This window comes from Bufo gargarizans, chromosome 8 (genome assembly GCF_014858855.1).
Source record: "Bufo gargarizans isolate SCDJY-AF-19 chromosome 8, ASM1485885v1, whole genome shotgun sequence".
In the NCBI taxonomy this organism is placed as follows: domain Eukaryota; kingdom Metazoa; phylum Chordata; class Amphibia; order Anura; family Bufonidae; genus Bufo; species Bufo gargarizans.
In genome coordinates, this window is record NC_058087.1 from 107,835,196 (window position 1) to 107,856,478 (window position 21,283).

A 21,283-nucleotide genomic window follows, 5' to 3' on the forward strand; every position below is an offset into this window, starting at 1 on the left:
ATTTACAACATTCATCTGACAGGTTAGATCATGTGGTATTTTTAAAGAGCAGGTTGTCACGGACGCGGCAATACCTAATATGTATACCATTTTTTTATTTATGCAAGTTTTACACAATGATTTCATTTTTTATACAAAAATAAAATAAAAAGGATGTTTTAGTGTTTCCATAGTCTAAGAAATAGTTTTTGGGCAATTATCTTGGGTAGATCATGATTTTTGCGGGATGAGATGACGGTTTGATTGGCACTATTTTGGGGTGCATATGACTTTTTGATCGCTTGCCATTACACTTTGTGATGTAAGGCGACAAAAAAAAAATGGTTTATTTAACACAGTTTTTATTTTTTACTGTGTTCATCTGAGGGGTTAGGTCATGTGATATTTTTATAAAGCCGGTCGATACGGACGCGGCGATACCCAATATGTATACTTTTTATTTATGCAAGTTTTACACAATAAAAGCTTTTTTAAAACAAAAAGAAAAATGTTTGTGTCTCCATATTCTGAGCCATTTATTTTTTTGGCGATTGTCTCAGGTACGGGCTCATTTTTTGCGGGATGAAGTGACGTTAGGCTCCTTTCACACTAGCGTTCGCTGGTCCGCTCGTGAGCTCCGTTTGAAGGAGCTCACGAGCGGACCCGAACGCAGCCGTCCAGCCCTGATGCAGTCTGAATGGAGCGGATCCGCTCAGACTGCATCAGTCTGGCGGCGTTCAGCCTCCGCTCCGCTCGCCTCCGCACGGACAGGCGGACAGCTGAACGCTGCTTGCATCGTTCGGGTGTCCGCCTGGCCGTGCGGATCCGTCCAGACTTACAATGTAAGTCAATGGGGACGGATCCGTTTGAAGATGCCACAATGTGGCTCAATCTTCAAGCGGATCCGTCCCCCATTGACTTTACATTGAAAGTCTGCACGGTCCGTACGAGGCTATTTTCACACTTAGCTGTTATATGCTAAAAATAATGCAGACGGATCCGTTCTGAACGGAGCCTCCGTCTGCATTATTATGAGCGGATCCGTTCAGAACGGATCCGCCCGAACGCTAGTGTGAAAGTAGCCTTAGATTGGTACTATTTCGGTGGGCATATGCCTTTTTGATCACTTGTACTTTTTGTGATGTAAGGTGACAAAAAGTTTAGCACAGGTTTTTTTTTTCCTTCGGTGTTCATCTGAGGGGTTAGGTCATGTGATACGTTTTACTTTTTCTTTTGGAAAAGGACGCTTTTAAAATAAAATAAAAATTATGGTCCCATTATGGGACAGGGTCTGTTCCTTGTTTCAATACATCTGTATTGTGCTCTATTGAACTGTTAGTGTCTTACATCGTAAGACGCTAACAGTTGCCTAGGAGACCCAGCCTGGGGGCTGGGCCTCTTAGGCTTCCGTACATGACAGGCGCCAAAAGCCTTGGAAAGGCTTGGGGCTGCCATGGCAACCATCGAGTCCCCTCCACAGCAGCGTAGGGACCCGATGCATGAGGTGAGGGAGCGCAAACCTCCCATATGCTGCGTTATCGCAGATGCTGGTGGATGCAGCAGGGATCCGGCTGTCAGTAACCGCCAGATCTCTGCTGCTGATCGGGGGGGACCGCACGCAGGGGGAGGAACGACTGCAGGACGAGAACGCTCGTCCTCTAGTGCTAAGTGCCGGCGATTGACGACAAGCATTCTCGTCCTGGGTCATTAAGGGGTTATGGAAAAGTAACATTTCGCTTCTTTGTGTTCAAGGAGTCCTAACTTTAATTTTTTTCTTCTAATTTATTTTCATTTTTTATGGGGAATAAAAAAAAAACACCATTATTTTGTGGATTTTATTTACAGCATTAACTGTGTGGTAAAAATAACATAGCTTTATTATATGGGTGAATATAATGATGACGACAAATTTCTATAGGTTTTGTATTATTCTTTGTTTGCTCCTGCAGGCTGTCAGCTCCCCAACTACCCCCCTCCTCCTCCAGACTGAAGAGGAGGGTGCGGAACCTAGAGATATGAGCTTTGTAATGTTTTACATGGGAAATTAGGATGCAGTGAATGCAGCTGAAAGCGACAGTAAAAGCAGGTTTTACCGCTTTTATTCCCGACTCGATTTCTACAGCGATATCTCTTGCCATGTTGTGCTAATACTAACATCTTGGTCTTGTATGAAAGCCTGAAATGCCAGCTTTCAAACATGACTAGCTGCCACCAATCAGAAGATATGAGCAGATATGTTAGGTGGTTAAGTTCCTTTTATACTGTACAAGTGAGCAGTCATTAATGGGTAATGAACCAAATGCCTATTCATCTGCATAAATTCAGAACTGCGATTTCACATACCCATACAGCTTCATTGTTTTTGGTTAGCAGATTTTTGCTTTGTTTTAGTTTAACACAGGACAAGCTGCTGCTATGAAAGATCCAATCACCCAAAGAACAAATGTTTTCTCATTCACTGGTGATCAGCGGCACCTTTACACAAGGCAATTATCGGGAACGATCATTAATAGGATTGATGAACCCTGATATGATATGGACCCATAGAGTGTGTGTATATGTACATACCAATATGTATAACCAAATGTTGAAGCCCAATTTTGTAAAATCTGACATGTCACTTTATGTAGTAATAACTTTGGAACGCTTTAACCTATTCCAACCCCAATTGTCCTTTAATTTGTGGACAGATTTGATAATGCCATTTCACAACAGTAAGAATGCACTCACCTGAAGAGTCATTGCTCTGAGTAACAACATACACAAAGTCTTGTTTTGAAGTAGTATACAAGCCAAACATTTTAAACCCAATTAGAAAAGTCTGAAAAAGAAATATATGACATTAACATGGATGGATTTGAGAAAAAAAAAAAAAGAAAATCTATTTAATCTACATGTATGTATATGATAATGATTAGTTAGCTAAAGTACAAATTACCTTTATTAGAATTCCGTCATTGAAGTCCCATAACTTAATTGTGCCATCCAAGGAGCAAGAGTAGAGCTGTAAAATAAGAAGAATTTGCACCAAATATTATAGCTAGAAAGAGAATGTATGTCACGCAAGACTGAATAGTTCACACTTTGTTACTTCTTGCTTCCATCTAGGTATACTTTTCTTACTGCGACCGGCTGTATAGAAAAATCATAGACTACACTTACCCATGCAATGTGAGTATATGTACAGTCGTGGCCAAAAGTTTTGAGAATTACACAAATATTAGTTTTCATAAAGTTTGCTGCTAAACTGCTTTTAGATCTTTGTTTCAGTTGTTTCTGTGATGTAGTGAAATAGAATTACACGCACTTCATACGTTTCAGAGGCTTTTATCGACAATTACATGACATTTATGCAAAGAGTCAGTATTTGCAGTGTTGGCCCTTCTTTTTCAGGACCTCTGCAATTCGACTAGGCATGCTCTCAATCAACTTCTGGGCAAATTCCTGACTGATAGCAACCCATTCTTTCATAATCACTTCTTGGAGTTTGTAAGCATTAGTGGGTTTTGGTTTGTCCACAAGTTCTCAATGGGATTAAGATCTGGGGAGTTGCCAGGCCATGGACCCAAAATATCAACTAAGTGGCTCAGGGACCAAAACGTTATCACTTTTGCCTTATGGCACGGTGCTCCATCGTGCTGGAAAATGCATTGTTCTTCACCAAACTGTTGTTGGATTGTTGGAGGAAGTTGCTGTTGGAGGGTGTTTTGGTACCATTCTTTATCCATGGCTGTGTTTTTGGGCAAAATTGCGAGTGAGCCCACTCCCTTGGGTGAGAAGCAACCCCACACATGAATGGTCTCAGGATGCTTTACTGTTGGCATGACACAGGACTGATGGTAGCGCTCACCTTTTCTTCTCCGGACAAGCCTTTTTCCTGATGCCCCAAACAATCGGAAAGAGGCTTCATTGGAGAATATGACTTTGCCCCAGTCCTCAGCAGTCCATTCACCATATTTTCTGCAAAAGATCAATCTGTCCCTGATGGGTTTTTTTTTTTGGAGAGAAGTGGCTTCTTTGCTGCCTATCTTGACACCATGCCATCTTCGAAAAGTCTTCGCCTCACTGTGCGTGTAGATGCGCTCACACCTGCCTGCAAGCTCTGCACTGGTGGCACTCCGATCCTGCAGCTGAATCCTCTTTAGGAAACTATCCTGGCGCTTGCTGGGCTTTCTTGGACGCCCTGAAGCCTTCTTAACAAGAATTGAACCTCTTTACTAGACGTTCTTGATCATCCTATAAATTGTTGATTGAGGTGCAGTCTTAGTAGCCACAATATCCTTGCCTGTGAAGCCATTTTTATGCAACGCAATGATGGCTGCACGCGTTTCTTTGCAGGTCACCATGGTTAACAATGGAAAAACAATGATTTCAAGCATCACCCTCCGTTTAACAGGTCAAGTCTGCCATTTTAACCCAATCAGCCTGACATAATGCTAGTCAACATTCTCACCTGAGTTAACAAGCCGATTACTGAAATGACAGCAATGAAATGCAGTGGAAAGTTTTTTGGGGGATTAAGTTAATTTTCATGGCAAAGGAGGACTATGCAATTCATCTGATCACTCTTCATACCATTCTATATATGTATAGATGGTATATGCAGTATATGCAAATTGCTATTATAAAAACTTAAGCAGCATCTTCCAATATTTATGTAATTCTCAAAACTTTTGGCCACGACTGTACATACCAGTATATGGTATCCTTCCTGGCTGACGTCACAGAGCTGGAGCACCGAAATCTCGCGATGCGCGAGCTAGCGTATGCGTAGTTCGTTCCCTGTGTTATGCCAGCACAGGGAATGAACATGATGCCGACACTGCGCATGCGCTAGCTCGTGCATCGCGAGATTTCGGCGCTCCAGCTCTGACATCAGCCAGCAAGGAGGAGATTCGGAGGACGCGGGGCGGTGCTGGGCTCCTTTCCGCTGGACTCCTCTCCGGATACAGGACACATATCAGGTTCATTTGCATATGGATCAAAATGTTTTTTCAACATAATAAAAGCACAGAGAGCTATGGGGACTGGGTATTGCATATGTGCTAGCGGCCATCTAGCAGCCCATGTCCCCAGCTCTATGGCCAAAATCCCGGTGACAGGTTCCCTTTAAAATGTGCAAACAGACATTCCCTCATCTTTGTTCATTTTTTCCTGAATACAGCAACACATATATGTGACCATAAATGGACGTTTGGGGAGATAGCAACATTTAGAAGGGAAGCACCAGAATCTGGATTTTCTAACATGGAATTTGAAGTTTTTTTTAAAGGGCCATAACTATTTTTAGCGACAAGCTGTAGTTTCTATTGGTACCGTTTTGGGGTACACTAGTTTTTAATTTAATTTTTTGGGAGGTGAAGTAGGCATGGGTTCTCCATGCAGTATATATATATGACATGAGAACTTTATTCTGTGGGTCGATACAATTATCACAAAAACGAATTTCTAGTTTTTTTTTGTGTTTTACCACTTTTGCATCATAAGTTAATTTTGCTTCGCCATATACTAACATTCGTAACATTTTTATTTTTGCGGCAACATAGCCATCGTAGTTTTAATTGGTACCACTTTGGGATACATACGACTTTGATCGCTTTTAATTCCATTTTTCTTTGGGGGGGGGGGGAGGTGATAAACAGCATTTTTTTAACGGCATTCACTATGTGGGACAAGTGGGTCTGATGGCTGTACAGTACAGTGCAATAGTCATCTACTGCAATGTAGTGTAATGTGAGTTTTACACTGACAATAACCGCCTCCGGACCGCCTAACGCAGGATCGCAGTCCGGAGGCGGCTGTCCCAGGCAGAGTGACGCATCTATGAGTCATATCGCGAGATGCAAGACTTCCTGTGAACGCACGCACACAGGATCAGGAGGTAAGAGAGTGGATCTACAGCCTGCCAGCGGCGATCGTTCGCTGGCAAACTGTAGATGTGATTTTTTATTTTTTTTAACCCCTAACAGGTATATTAGACGCCGTTTTGATAACGGCGTCTAATATACCTGCTACCTGGTCCTCTGGTGGTCCCTTTTGCTTGGATCGACCACCAGAGGACACAGGCAGCTCAGTAAAGTAGCACCAAGCACCACACTACACTACACCCCCCCGTCACTTATTAACCCCTTATTAACCCCTGATCACCCCCCTGTCATTGATAACCCCCAGTCAGGCTCCATTTAGACGTCCGTATGTTTTACGGATCCATGGATCGGATCCGCAAAACACATACGGACGTCTGAATGGAGCCTTACAGGGGGGTGATCACCCCATATAGACTCCCTGATCAACCCCCTGTAAGGCCCCATTTAGAAAAAAAATTGGCACAAGTTAGCGGAAATAGTTTTTTTTTTTTTTTTTTTTTCTTACAAAGTCTCATATTCAACTTGTGTCAAAAAATAAAATTTCACATGAACTCGCCATACCCCTCACGGAATCCAAATGCGTAAAATATTTTAGACATTTATATTCCAGACTTCTCACACTTTAGGGCCCCTAAAATGCCAGGGCAGTATAAATACCCCACATGTGACCCCATTTCGGAAAGAAGACACCGGTATTTTGTGATGGGCATATTGAGTCCATGAAAGACTTTTTGTCCCAAGTTAGCAGAAAGGGAGACTTTGTGAGAAAAAACTAAAATAAAAAAAAAACAATTTTTGCTAACTTGTGCCTTTCTATGAACTCGCCATGCCCCTCATTGAATATCTTGGGGTGTCTTTCCAAAATGGGGTCACAGGTGGGTTATTTATACTGCCCTGGCATTTTAGGGGCCCTAAAGTGTGAGAAGAAGTCTGGAATCCAAAATGTCTAAAAATGCCCTCCTAAAAGGAATTTGGGCCCCTTTGCGCATGTAGGCTGCAGAAAAGTGTCATGTGGTATCGCCGTACTCAGGAGAAGTAAGGCAATGTGTTTTGGGGTGTCTTTATACATATACCCATGCTGGGTGAGATAAATATATTGGTCAAATGCCAACTTTGTATAAAAAAAAAAAAAAAAAAAAAAGGGAAAAGTTGTCTTTTGCCGAGATATTTCTCTCACCCAGCATGGGTATATGTAAAATGACACCCCAAAACACATTGCCCAACTTCTCCTGAGTACGGCGATACCACACGTGTGACACTTTTTTGCAGCCTAGGTGGGCAAAGGGGCCCACATTCCAAAGAGCACCTTTAGGATTTCACAGGGCATTTTTTTTTTACACATTTTTATTTCAAACTACTTCTCACGCATTAGGGCCCCTAAAATGCCAGGGCAGTATAACTACCCCACAAGTGACCCCATTTTTGAAAGAAGACACCCAAGGTATTTCGTGATGGGCATAGTGAGTTCATAGAAGTTTTTATTTTTTTGTCACAAGTTAGCGGAAAATGATTATTTTTTTTTATTTTTTTCTCCTTACAAAGTCTCATTTTCCACTAACTTGTGACAAAAAAAAAAAAATTTGATGAACTCACTATGCCCATCAGCGAATACCTTAGGGGTCATTTGTGGGGGGGTTTCTACTGTCTAGGCATTGTAGAACCTCAGGAAACATGACAGGTGCTCGAAAGTCAGAGCTGCTTCAAAAAGCGGAAATTCACATTTTTGTACCATAGTTTGTAAATGCTATAACTTTTACCCAAACTTTTTTTTTAATCAAAGACATGTAGAACAATAAATTTAGAGAAAAAAGTATATATAGATGGCGTTTTTTCTGAAAAATTTTACAACTGAAAGTGAAAAATTTCATTTTTTTGCAAAAATTTCGTTAAATTTCGATCAATAACAAAAAAAGTCAAAACGTCAGCAGCAATGAAATACCACCAAATTAAAGCTCTATTAGTGAGAAGAAAAGGAGGTAAAATTCATTTGGGTGGTAAGTTGCATGACCGAGCAATAAACGGTGAAAGTAGTGTAGTGCAGAATTGTAAAAAGTGGTCTGGTCATTAACCACTTCAGCCCCGCTAGGTGAAACCCCCTTCATGACCAGGCCACTTTTTACACTTCGGCACTACACTCCTTTCACCGTTTATCGCTCGGTCATGCAACTTACCACCCAAATGAATTTTACCTCCTTTTCTTCTCACTAATGGAGCTTTCATTTGGTGGTATTTTATTGTTGCTGACATTTTTACTTTTTTTGTTATTAATCAAAATGTAAACGATTTTTTTGCAAAAAAATGAAATTTTTCACTTTCAGCTGTGAAATTTTGCAAAAAAAACGACATCCATATATAAATTTTTCGCTAAATTTATAGTTCTACATGTCTTTGATAAAAAAAAATGTTTGGGCAAAAAAAAAAATGGTTTGGGTAAAAGTTATAGCATTTACAAACTATGGTACAAAAATGTGAATTTCCGCTTTTTGAAACTGCTCTGATTTTCTGAGCACCTGTCATGTTTCCTGAGGTTCTACAATGCCCAAACAGTATAACTACCCCACAAATGACCCCATTTCAGAAAGTAGACACCCTAAGGTATTCGCTGATGGGCATAGTGAGTTCATAGAACTTTTTATTTTTTGTCACAAGTTAGCGGAAAATGATGATTTTTATTTTTTTTTTTGTTTCTTACAAAGTCTCATATTCCACTAACTTGCGACAAAAAATAAAAAATTCTAGGAACTCACCATGCCCCTAACAGAATACCTTGGGGTGTCTTCTTTCCAAAATGGGGTCACTTGTGGGGTAGTTATACTGCCCTGGCAATTTAGGGGCCCAAATGTGTGAGAAGAACTTTGCAATCAAAATGTGTAAGAAATGACCGGTGAAATCCGAAAGGTGCACTTTGGAATATGCGCCCCTTTGCCCACCTTGGCAGCAAAAAAGTGTCACACATCTGGTATCGCCGTACTCAGGAGAAGTTGGGGAATGTGTTTTGGGGTGTCATTTTACATATACCCATGCTGGGTGAGAGAAATATCTTGGCAAAAGACAACTTTTCCCATTTTTTTATACAAAGTTGGCATTTGACCAAGATATTTATCTCACCCAGCATGGGTATATGTAAAATGACACCCCAAAACACATTCCCCAACTTCTTCTGAGTACGGCGATACCAGATGTGTCACACTTTTTTGCAGCCTAGATGCGCAAAGGGGCCCAAATTCCTTTTAGGAGGGCATTTTTAGACATTTGGATCCCAGACTTCTTCTCACGCTTTAGGGCCCCTAAAAAGCCAGGGCAGTATAAATACCCCACATGTGACCCCACTTTGGAAAGAAGACACCCCAAGGTATTCAATGAGGGGCCTGGCAAGTTCATCGAAATTTTTTTTTTTCTTCGCATAAGTTAGCGGAAATTGATTTTTTTTTGTTTTTTCTCACAAAGTCTCACTTTCCGCTAACTTAGGACAAAAATTTCAATCTTTCATGGACTCAATATGCCCCTCTGCAAATACCTTGGGGTGTCTTCTTTCCAAAATGGGGTCAGTTGTGGGGTGTTTGTACTGCCCTGGCATTTGAGGGTCTCCGCAATCATTACATGTATGGCCAGCATTAGGAGTTTCTGCTATCCTCCTTATATTGAGCATACAGGTAATGAGATTTTTTTTTCCGTTCAGCCTCTGGGCTGAAAGAAAAAAATGAACGGCACAGATTTCTTCATTCGCATCAATCGATGTGGATGAATAAATCATTGCCGGGATTTTTATATATATATATATATATATATATATATATATATACACACATACACACACACACACACACACACACACAAAGTGCTTGCCAAAGCATAGGAACGCCGCCTCCTCCTCAGCTCGTATGCCTCGGCAAACGTATCTGTCACTGCAGAGGAGAAAATCCCGGCTTGCAGCGCCGCATACACCGACTTGCGTGTAATCTGACAGCAGCGCAATGCTTCTGTCAGAATGCACATCGGTGCTGCAGCTAGTAGATCGGTTGGTCCACCTGGAAGGTAAAAAGACAAAAAAAAAAAAAAAAAACAGGCCACAACGCAATAATTTTATTAACTTTGGAACAGAACATGTAACTTTAACTTTTGGAACTAAACATTAACCTGTTTGCTTACCTGTTTTTTTTTTTAGTTTTTTTTTTACCTTTATAGAACAAACCTCTCCTTCCCCATGGGTCAATGTGCAAAGCGCAAATCGCCCAAAGATGTGGCGAAGTGCGTTATGCACTTTGTCCCATGTGAAAGGAGACGTTTGCAGCAGCTGTGAGTGAATGGGCCCTAATAGCCCTGTGTGCCTATCCTGGTGAGATGTGATCCCTATGCTAGGTGTACCTGTGTGTGGTACTTTCGGAAACACTCCCCTAAGCATAGAGCAGGGTGGTCGGGACAGTCAGGACAGAAATAGCGGGTGTCACGCCTTATTCCACTCCTGCTACAGACACAACATTTTTTTCGGGGTGGCGGTCGGTTTGAGGTACCAGCAACGACACTGGGGAAGTGTCGCTCGTGTAGACGGCTAACTACACTGGTGGATGGGGCCACGGAACCTCCTGGATACAGGAGGTTCGCGATGATCTCTTCCTGAAATTTGAGGAAGGATCCAGTTCTCCCAGCCTTACTGTAGAGAACAAAACTATTGTACAGAGCCAATTGAATTAAATATACAGACACCTTCTTATACCAGCGTCTGGTGCGTCGGGAAACTAAATACGGAGACAACATCTGGTCATTGAAGTCGACCCCTCCCATGTGGAGGTTATAGTCGTGGACTGAGAGGGGCTTTTCAATGACACGGGTTGCTCGCTCAATTTGTATTGTCGTGTCTGCGTGAATGGAGGAGAGCATGTAAACGTCACGCTTGTCTCTCCATTTCACCGCGAGCAGTTCTTCGTTACACAGTGCGGCCCTCTGCCCCCTTGCAAGACGGGTGCTAACGAGCCGTTGGGGGAAGTTCGCGCGGTACCACAGGCGCCAATCCGTTCTAGAAACAAATGCCTAAAGAGGGCCACACTTGTGTAAAAATTGTCCACATAAAGATGGTACCCCTTGCCGAATAAGGGTGACACCAAGTCCCAAACTGTCTTCCCACTGCTCCCCAGGTAGTCAGGGCAACCGACCGGCTCCAGGGTCTGATCTTTTCCCTCATAGACCCGAAATTTGTGGGTATAGCCTGTGGCCCTTTCACAGAGCTTATACAATTTGACCCCATACCGGGCGCGCTTGCTTCGGATGTATTGTTTGAAGCCAAGGCGCTGGGTAAAATGTATCAGGGACTCGTCTATGCAGATGTTTTGCTCAGGGGTATACAAATCTGCAAATTTCTGGTTGAAATGGTCTATGAGGGGCCGAATTTTGTGGAGCCGGTCAAAAGCAGGGTGGCCCCTGGGACGGGAGGCGGTGTTGTCGCTAAATTGCAGGAAACGCAGGATGACCTCAAATCGTGTCCTGGACATAGCAGCAGAGAACATGGGCATGTGATGAATCGGGTTCGTGGACCAATATGACCTCAATTCATGCTTTTTTGTCAGGCCCATGTTGAGGAGGAGGCCCAGAAAAGTTTTAAATTCGGAAACTTGGACTGGTTTCCACCGGAAAGGCTGGGCATAAAAGCTTTCCGGGTTAGCGGTGATAAATTGTGTGGCATACCTGTTTGTCTCTGCCACGACTAAGTCTAAAAGCTCCGCAGTCAAGAACAGCTCAAAAACTCCCAGGGCCGAATCGATCTGAGCTGTCTCAACCCGAACTCCAGACTGGGCGGTGAAAGGGAAAACTACGGGTGCGGCTGGGATTCTAGGGGCTCTACGGGCAAGTCTTTGCGGTGGCTGCGACGGGGTCACTACTGCACGTGCCACCGTACCAGCTTCAACTGCCCTTCTGGTGCTCGCTACTTCACCAGGTTGTACGGCAGTGCTGTTACTAGGTCCAGGAAGGGCTGGGCTGCTGGTGTATGCCTCACCACGTAATCCGACAGCACCAGCCCCACTCTGCTGCTCTTGAAGCGGATCCTGCGCAACCTGCGGTCTAGCGACACGGGGCCGGGTACGCCTGGTGCTATCAGGGACCTCAGCCTCCTCGTCCGAACTTTGGGTCAGAGAGCCACTGCTTTCTACAGGTTCGTATTCTGACCCGCTGGATTCATCAGATGAGGGTTCCCACTCCTCATCCGACTGGGTCAGAAGCCTGTAGGCCTCTTCAGAAGAATACCCCCTGTTAGACATGTGGGCAACTAAATTTCGGGGTATTCCCTGAGACTACCCAAGAAAAAAAAAGCAAGCCTGTCTTACAAATGGGAGGCTAGCGAAGTACCGGAGGCTGCTGCAGTTGATAAATATCAAAACTGATTTTTTTATCGCCGCAGTGCGTGTAAAGTGAATGTGCAGCGATCAAAAAGAATAATTTTTTTTTGTCACTGCGGTGGGGCGGGCGTGGGTGTACGCACGTGTGGGCGACCGATCAGGCCTGATCGGGCAAACACTGCGTTTTGGGTGGAGGGCGAACTAAAGTGACACTAGTACAATTATAGATCTGACCGTGATCAGTTTTGATCACTTCCAGATACTATAAAAGTACAAATGCTGATTAGCGATACGCTAATCAGCGAATAACGGACTGCGGTGCGGTGGGCTGGGCGCTAACCGATCCCTAAACTACCTAACCAAGGGGCCTAAACTATACTGAAACCTAACGGTCAATACCAGTGGAAAAAAAAAGTGACAGTTTGCACTGATCACTTTTTTCCTTTCACTAGTGATTGACAGGGGGGGGATAAAAGGGGTGATCAAAGGGTTAATTGGGGTGATCTGGGGGCTAAATGTGGTGTGGTGGGTACTCACAGTAATGATGTGCTCCTCTGCTCCTCTGCTGGAACCAACCGACCAAAAGAAGGAGCAGAGGAGCACAGCAGCCATATAACCCCATCATATTTACTAATATGTGGGGTTATATGGCTGCTGATTGTTTTTTTTTTAAATCAGCAGCCTGCCAGCCAATGATCGTGGCCGGCAGGCTGCTGACGAAATACTCTGCAGTGAAATGCCGGCCCGCGATGCGCATGCGCGGGCCGGCTGTGACGTAATCTCGCGTCTCGCGAGAGGACGCGCCGATGCGTCCAGGAGGAACTAATCAACCACCTCCCGGATGCATCGGTGCGTACAGCGGTCGGGAGGTGGTTAACCTCCTCAGGACCGCCGTACGCAGGATTGCGTCCTGCCGGCGGTCCTGCTCTTCTGGGTGGACGCATATACGCGTCCTCCCGCGAGAGCCGAGATTTCCTGTGAACGCGTGCGCACAGGCGCGCGCGCTCTCACAGGAACGGAAGGTAAGCGAGTGGATCTCCAGCCTGCCAGCGGCGATCGCTCGCTGGCAGGCTGGAGATCCGAATTTTTTAACCCCTAACAGGTATATTAGACGCTGTTTTCATAACAGCGTCTAATATACCTCCTACCTGGTCCTCTGGTGGTCCCTTTTGTTAGGATCGACCACCAGAGGACTCAGGTAGGTCAGTACAGTCCCACCAAACACCACACTACACTACACCACACCACCCCGTCACTTATTAACCCCTTATAAACCCCTGATCACCCCATATAAACTCCCTGATCACCCCCCTGTCATTGATCACCCCCCTGTCATTGATCACCCCCCTGTCATTGATCACCCCCCTGTCATTGATCACCCCCCTGTCATTGATCACCCCCCTGTCATTGATCACCCCCCTGTCAGGCTCCGTTCAGACGTCCGCATGATTTTTACGGATCCGATCCATGTATCCATGGATCCGTAAAAATCATGCGGACGTCTGAATGGAGCCTTACAGGGGGGTGATCAATGACAGGCGGGTGATCACCCATATACACTCCCTGATCACCCCCTGTCATTGATCACCCCCCTATCAGGCTCCATTCAGACGTCCGCATGATATTTACGGATCCGATCCATGGATCCGTAAAAATCATGCGGACGTCTGAATGGAGCCTGACAGGGGGGTGATCAATGACAGGCGGGTGATCACCCATATACACTCCCTGATCACCCCCTGTCATTGATCACCCCCCTGTCAGGCTCCATTCAGACGTCCGCATGATTTTTACGGATCCGATCCATGTATCCATGGATCCGTAAAAATCATGCGGACGTCTGAATGGAGCCTGACAGGGGGGTGATCAATGACAGGCGGGTGATCACCCATATACACTCCCTGATCACCCCCTGTCATTGATCACCCCCCTGTCAGGCTCCATTCAGACGTCCGCATGATTTTTACGGATCCGATCCATGTATCCATGGATCCGTAAAAATCATGCGGACGTCTGAATGGAGCCTGACAGGGGGGTGATCAATGACAGGCGGGTGATCACCCATATACACTCCCTGATCACCCCCCTGTCATTGATCACCCCCCTGTCATTGATCACCCCCCTGTCATTGATCACCCCCCTGTCATTGATCACCCCCCTGTCATTGATCACCCCCCTGTCATTGATCACCCCCCTGTCATTGATCACCCCCCTGTCATTGATCACCCCCCTGTCATTGATCACCCCCCTGTCATTGATCACCCCCCTGTCAGGCTCCATTCAGACGTCCGCATGATTTTTACGGATCCGATCCATGTATCCATGGATCCGTAAAAATCATGCGGACGTCTGAATGGAGCCTGACAGGGGGGTGATCAATGACAGGCGGGTGATCACCCATATACACTCCCTGATCACCCCCTGTCATTGATCACCCCCCTGTCATTGATCACCCCCCTGTCATTGATCACCCCCCTGTCATTGATCACCCCCCTGTCATTGATCACCCCCCTGTCATTGATCACCCCCCTGTCATTGATCACCCCCCTGTCATTGATCACCCCCCTGTCATTGATCACCCCCCTGTCATTGATCACCCCCCCTGTCAGGCTCCATTCAGACGTCCGCATGATTTTTACGGATCCGATCCATGTATCCATGGATCCGTAAAAATCATGCGGACGTCTGAATGGAGCCTGACAGGGGGGTGATCAATGACAGGCGGGTGATCACCCATATACACTCCCTGATCACCCCCTGTCATTGATCACCCCCCTGTCATTGATCACCCCCCTGTCAGGCTCCATTCAGACGTCCGCATGATTTTCACGGATCCGATCCATGGATCCGTAAAAATCATGCGGACGTCTGAATGGAGCCTTACAGGGGGGGTGATCAGTGACAGGGGGGTGATCACCCTGATCACCCCCTGTCATTGATCACCCCCCTGTAAGGCTCCATTCAGACGTCCGCATGCGTTCTGTGGATCCGATCCATGTATCCATGGATCCGTAAAAAATCATGCGGATGTCTGAATGGAGCCTTACAGGGGGGGTGATCAATGACAGGGGGGTGATCAGGGAGTCTATATGGGTGATCACCCCCCCTGTCATTCATCACCCCCCTGTCATTGATCACTCCCCCCCTGGTAAGGCTCCATTCAGCCATTTTTTTTGCACAAGTTAGCGGACATTTTTTGTTTGTTTTTGTTTTTTCTTACAAAGTCTCATATTCCACTAACTTGTGTCAAAAAATAAAATCTCACATGGACGCACCATACCCCTCACGGAATCCAAATGCGTAAACATTTTTAGACATTTATATTCCAGACTTCTTCTCACGCTTTAGGGCCCCTAAAAAGCCAGGGCAGTATAAATACCCCACATGTGACCCCATTTCGGAAAGAAGACACCCCAAGGTATTCCGTGAGGGGCATATTGAGTCCATGAAAGATTGAAATTTTTGTCCTAAGTTAGCGGAGCTTATGCAAAAAAAATAATTCTAGGAACTCGCCATGCCCCTCATTGAATACCTTGGGGTGTCTTCTTTCCAAAGTGGGGTCACATGTGGGGTATTTATACTGCCCTGGCTTTTTAGGGGCCCGAAAGCGTGAGAAGAAGTCTGGGATCCAAATGTCTAAAAATGCCCTCCTAAAAGGAATTTGGGCCCCTTTGCGCATCTAGGCTGCAAAAAAGTGTCACACATCTGGTATCGCCGTACTCAGGAGAAGTTGGGGAATGTGTTTTGGGGTGTCATTTTACATATACCCATGCTGGGTGAGATAAATATCTTGGTCAAATGCCAACTTTGTATAAAAAAATGGGAAAAGTTGTCTTTTGCCAAGATATTTCTCTCACCCAGCATGGGTATATGTAAAATGACCCCCCAAAACACATTACCCAACTTCTCCTGAGTACGGCGATACCAGATGTGTCACACTTTTTTGATGCCAAGGTGGGCAAAGGGGCACATATTCCAAAGTGCACCTTTCGGATTTCACCGGTCATTTCTTACAGATTTTGATTGCAAAGTACTTCTCACACATATGGGCCCCTAAATTGCCAGGGCAGTATAACTACGCCACAAGTGACCCCATTTTGGAAAGAAGACACCCCAAGGTATTCCGTGAGGGGCATGGCGAGTTCCTAGAATTTTTTATTTTTTGTCGCAAGTTAGTGGAATATGAGACTTTGTAAGGAAAAAAAGAGAAGAAAAAAAAAAATCATCATTTTCCGCTAACTTGTGACAAAAAATAAAAAATTCTAGGAACTCGCAGTGCCCCTCACGGAATACCTTGGGGTGTCTTCTTTCCAAAATGGGGTCACTTGTGGCGTAGTTATACTGCCCTGGCAATTTAGGGGCCCAAATGTGTGAGAAGTACCTTGCAATCAAAATGTGTAAAAAATGGCCTGCAAAATCCGAAAGGTGCACTTTGGAATATGTGCCCCTTTGCCCACCTTGGCAGCAAAAAAGTGTGACACATCTGGTATCGCCGTACTCAGGAGAAGTTGGGGAATGTGTTTTGGGGTGTCATTTTACATATACCCATGCTGGGTGAGAAAAATATCTTGGTCAAATGCCAACTTTGTATAAAAAAATGGGAAAAGTTGTCTTTTGCCAAGATATTTCTCTCACCCAGCATGGGTATATGTAAAATGACACCCCAAAACACATTCCCCAACTTCTCCTGAGTACGGCGATACCACATGTGTGACACTTTTTTGCTGCCAAGGTGGGCAAAGGGGCGCATATTCCAAAGTGCACCTTTCGGATTTCACCGGTCATTTCTTACACATTTTGATTGCAAAGTTCTTCTCACACATTTGGGCCCCTAAATTGCCAGGGCAGTATAACTACCCCACAAGTGACCCCATTTTGGAAAGAAGACACCCCAAGGTATTCTGTTAGGGGCATGGTGAGTTCCTAGAATTTTTAATTTTTTGTCGCAAGTTAGTGGAATATGAGACTTTGTAAGGAAAAAAGAGAAAAAAAAAATCATCATTTTCCGCTAACTTGTGACAAAAAATAAAAAGTTCTATGAACTCACTATGCCCATCAGCGAATACCTTAGGGTGTCTACTTTCCGAAATGGGGTCATTTGTGGGGGTTTTCTACTGTCTGGGCATTGTAGAACCTCAGGAATCATGACAGGTGCTCAGAAAATCAGAGCCATTTCAAAAAGCGGAAATTCACATTTTTGTACCATAGTTTGTAAATGCTATAACTTTTACCCAAACCATTTTTTTTTTTTTTGCCCAAATATTTTTTTTTTATCAAAGACATGTAGAACTATAAATTTAGCGAAAAATTTATATATGGATGTCGGTTTTTTTGCAAAATTTCACAGCTGAAAGTGAAAAATGTCATTTTTTTGCAAAAAAATCGTTACATTTTGATTAATAACAAAAAAAGTAAAAATGTCAGCAGCAATAAAATACCACCAAATGAAAGCTCCATTAGTGAGAAGAAAAGGAGGTAAAATTCATTTGGGTGGTAAGTTGCATGACCGAGCGATAAACGGTGAAAGGAGTGTAGTGCCGAAGTGTAAAAAGTGGCCTGGTCATGAAGGGGGTTTCACCTAGCGGGGCTGAAGTGGTTAAAGGGAACCTGTCACCTGGATTTTGGGTATAGATCCGAGGACATGGGCTGCTAGATGGCCGCTAGCACATCCGCAATACCCAGTCCCCATAGCTCTGTGTGCTTTTATTGTGTCAAAAAAACGATTTGATACATATGCAAATTAACCTGAGATGAGTCCTGTCCCTGACTCATCTCATGTACAGGACTCATCTCAGGTTAATTTGCATATGTATCAAATCGTTTTTTTTACACAATAAAGGCTCACAGAGCTATGTGGACTGGGTATTGTGGTTGTGCTAGCGGCCATCTAGCAACCCATGTCCTCAGCTCTATACACAAAATCCCCGTGACAGGTTCCCTTTAAGGGTGTTTAAGCCTGATAAGAGCCTTCCCTTTGGCAGGCTTAATTACATGGCAAGCCTGGAGGCCTTTGTAAGGCCTCAGGGTGCCATGGCAACTATTGGGCCACTGCCATCAAAGCATGGCGGCCCAATGGAGAAAAGACACCATTGGGCCGCCACGCTTTGATTGCAGTGTCCAAATAGTTGCCATGGCAGCCGGAGGCCTTACAAAAGCCTCCAGGCTTGCCATGTAATTAAGCCTGCCAGAACCTGCCAAAGGCAGGCTCTTATCAGTTCCCCATTCAACTATGGTATATCTGTGCCCCTCTGCACAGTTAAGAGCCGAGGCTTTCAATCTGTCAATCGGGCAATGCGCTTTCCAGGGGGCGGTTACACTCTGGAGGCTCGTCTTCCTCCTCCCCGGACCCAGCGGCCTGCAGCCCTCTGGTTCCACCCATGGGTGGAGTTATCTCTGGTAAATTTGCTGGTGATGGGCGTGCGCGTCACAGCCATACCGGAGCCGGAAGCCGCACCTGCTGTACTTTGGTATTTTTGCTGCTGACAGTTTGCCAACACTCCTGATGACACTTTGCTTAGTAGAAACAAGTGTACAATTCAGAGTTTATTCTGCAACACCAAGAGTAGCAGCATCTTCAGTGGAGACAGACAGATACAGAACTTCACTAGGATCTCTTGTTTAGGGAACAAGCAATTAGTCTAGTGTATTCCAGGAGAAGTTTCTGTATCAACTGACCGGATACATTTTGCTTCTCCAGTTAACTTTTAGATAATAAGCCTTGTAGCACTATAACTATCAATGTGTTCCTCCTTGATCTATTAGATCCCCCAGCTTCTCCACAGTCTTCCATAATAAGGATAGAAGCCCACTTCTTCTGACTGGGAGGTTTTAGATTTGAATCACTAGCTCAACAGGGCATCTCTGCATTTTAACTTCGATTTTAATAAACATCTATTTTGAGTTTTAACGTATATAATAGCAGTGAAAAATCATTGAATATTAGATCATGTTTTAGCAGTTTTTACTCATTCCTCTACTAGAAATTTAGGAATAAACAGGCTAATGGGTGTTGACATTTGCCAAGTGACAATCCCTATGGTCCCAAAATATATCTATATATCCAAAGATACAAAAGTAGAAAAGATGGGCAGAACTCCAAAAAGTAAAAGATACAAAAAGTCTTTATTTACCCCAGTGGGACAGGCGCAACGTTTCGGCTCCAAACGAGAGCCTCTCAAGCCAATTGGGCCCTGTGACAGAATGTCTTTCTGGAACAGAATCAGCCATGGATCTTCCAAGGATAGATTTCTCAGGATAAAAACCAGGTTCACTTGGGCCAATAGGGGGTGATTAGAATCACTGTAACTGGATCCGTGAGGATTTTCTGAATAACCTTGGGTATTAATGCCCATGGAGGAAATGCGTAGGCTAGGTACCAGTTCCATTTTATTGAAAATGAGTCCACTGCCCATGGACTTTCCCTGGGGTTGAGTGAGCAGAAACGGTAGACCTTTGCGTTCTTTTTGGATGCGAAAGGTCTATTTGTGGTTGGCCCCACTTTTTTGTTAGTTTTTGAAAAATGGCTGGATTTAAAGACCATTCTCCTGGATCTAGGGTTTGTCCGCCTCTGTATTCTTGGAACCTTTCAAGTGAATGGCTGTGATGGATAAGATGTTTCTTTCTGCTCAAAAAAAAGATTTTCCTTGTTAAGAATTTGAGTTTTTCGGACTTGGTGCCTCCTTGATGTTTCAGATAGGCGACTGTTGTATTGTCTGAGGATATTTGTAGGTGTTTGCTGTTTAATAAAATTGGGTTTGATTTTAGAACCTCCAAGACCGCTCTTAACGCCCTGTAGTTTGAGCATTTATTAGTTCTGGCCATTTTCCTTGCCGGTTTGAGGAGCCTACTATTGCACCCCATCCTGTGGCGCTTGCATCGGTTACTACCTGAACTCCCGGTTCTTTTTGCCAGAAGACCCCCCGGTAAGATTGGATTGAATTTTTTTTTTTACTAATTTAGGTCTATTTTTACTTGCCAGGGGATTTTTATTATCCTGTCCAATGATGACAGGTGTTTGTTCCAGGTGTTTAGAATCCAGGATTGGATGGCTCTTGTGTGGGCTTGGCTCCAAGCGACCGCTGGTATACAGGAGGTCATGAGACCTAGGATACCCATTGCGTTCCTGAACGAGGGTTTTGTTTTGGGTTTGGAATCTTCCAATCTTTTCTATTATGGCCCTTACTTTTTCCCGAGGTAGTAAAGTCTTTTGGGTCTCTGAATCTAGGATTAACCCTAGGAATTTCTTGTTGCATGACAGTATTAGGGAATACTTCATTATATTTATCAACCAACCCAGGCTGTAGACTTTCTGTAAGAACATCTAGATAAGGGAAAATTGAAGGTCCAGCTTCTCTTAGGGAGATCAGCATTTCTACTATAAGTTTTGTAAAGATCCTTGGTGCAGATGAAATGCCGAAACGGAAGAGCGTAGAATTGGAAATTATTAATTTGATGATCCCGACCTGGCAGGGCAAACCGCTGAAATTTTCGCGAATTTTGATGTATCCGGACGCGATAGTATGCGTCTTTGAGGTCTACAGACATCATGCATGCTCCTTTTCTTACAAGGGTACGATTGAAGAAATGGATTCCATTTTGAATTTTTTGTACGCTCGCTATGAACCTGTTTTAGGTTTATGATGGTTCTGGAAGATCCATCTGGTTTCTGGATTAAAAAGAGTCTTGAATAGAACCCTTGTCTTTCTTCTGGAATTGGGAACTGTTTTATTACCCTCAACTTTTTTAATTCCATTATGCCCTGCTGGATTTTTGAAAGGGTATTTGGAGTGTGGGACGTTACCTGGAACCTTTTGGGTGGGGTGGAGGTAAATTCTATTTTGTATCCGTTCTTTACAATGTCTAGAGCCCAAGGGTTTAATGTGGTAATATTCCACTGGGCTAAGAAATTTTTTAACCAACCCCCGCCCCCCCCCCCCCCTCCCACTATGGCATCATTGTTTGTCGCTTGGCTTGTTTTGGGGGTTGAGGAGAAAACCCCGGCCCTTGCCTCCCTTCCGGTAGCTCCAGCGACCGGATTTGCCTTTGCCTCTGTAGGATTTGGATTGTTGACCAAAGGAGCGAAAAAATTTCCTGTTATGTTCTTCCGGG

The 21,283-nt window shown here is 44.4% G+C and overlaps 1 protein-coding gene across 1 annotated transcript in view; it reads right to left on the bottom strand.

The window, feature by feature from the left end:
* WDR75 (WD repeat domain 75) overlaps nt 1-21,283 on the bottom strand; it is a 229,790-nt gene that overhangs the window by 188,876 nt on the left and 19,631 nt on the right. The window contains exons 3-4 of the mRNA XM_044304669.1: nt 2,918-2,983; nt 2,710-2,800 (exon numbers count right to left, since the gene is read on the bottom strand). Coding sequence (XP_044160604.1) covers nt 2,710-2,800; nt 2,918-2,983 — 157 coding nt within the window. The remainder of the gene's footprint in view (nt 1-2,709; nt 2,801-2,917; nt 2,984-21,283) is intronic.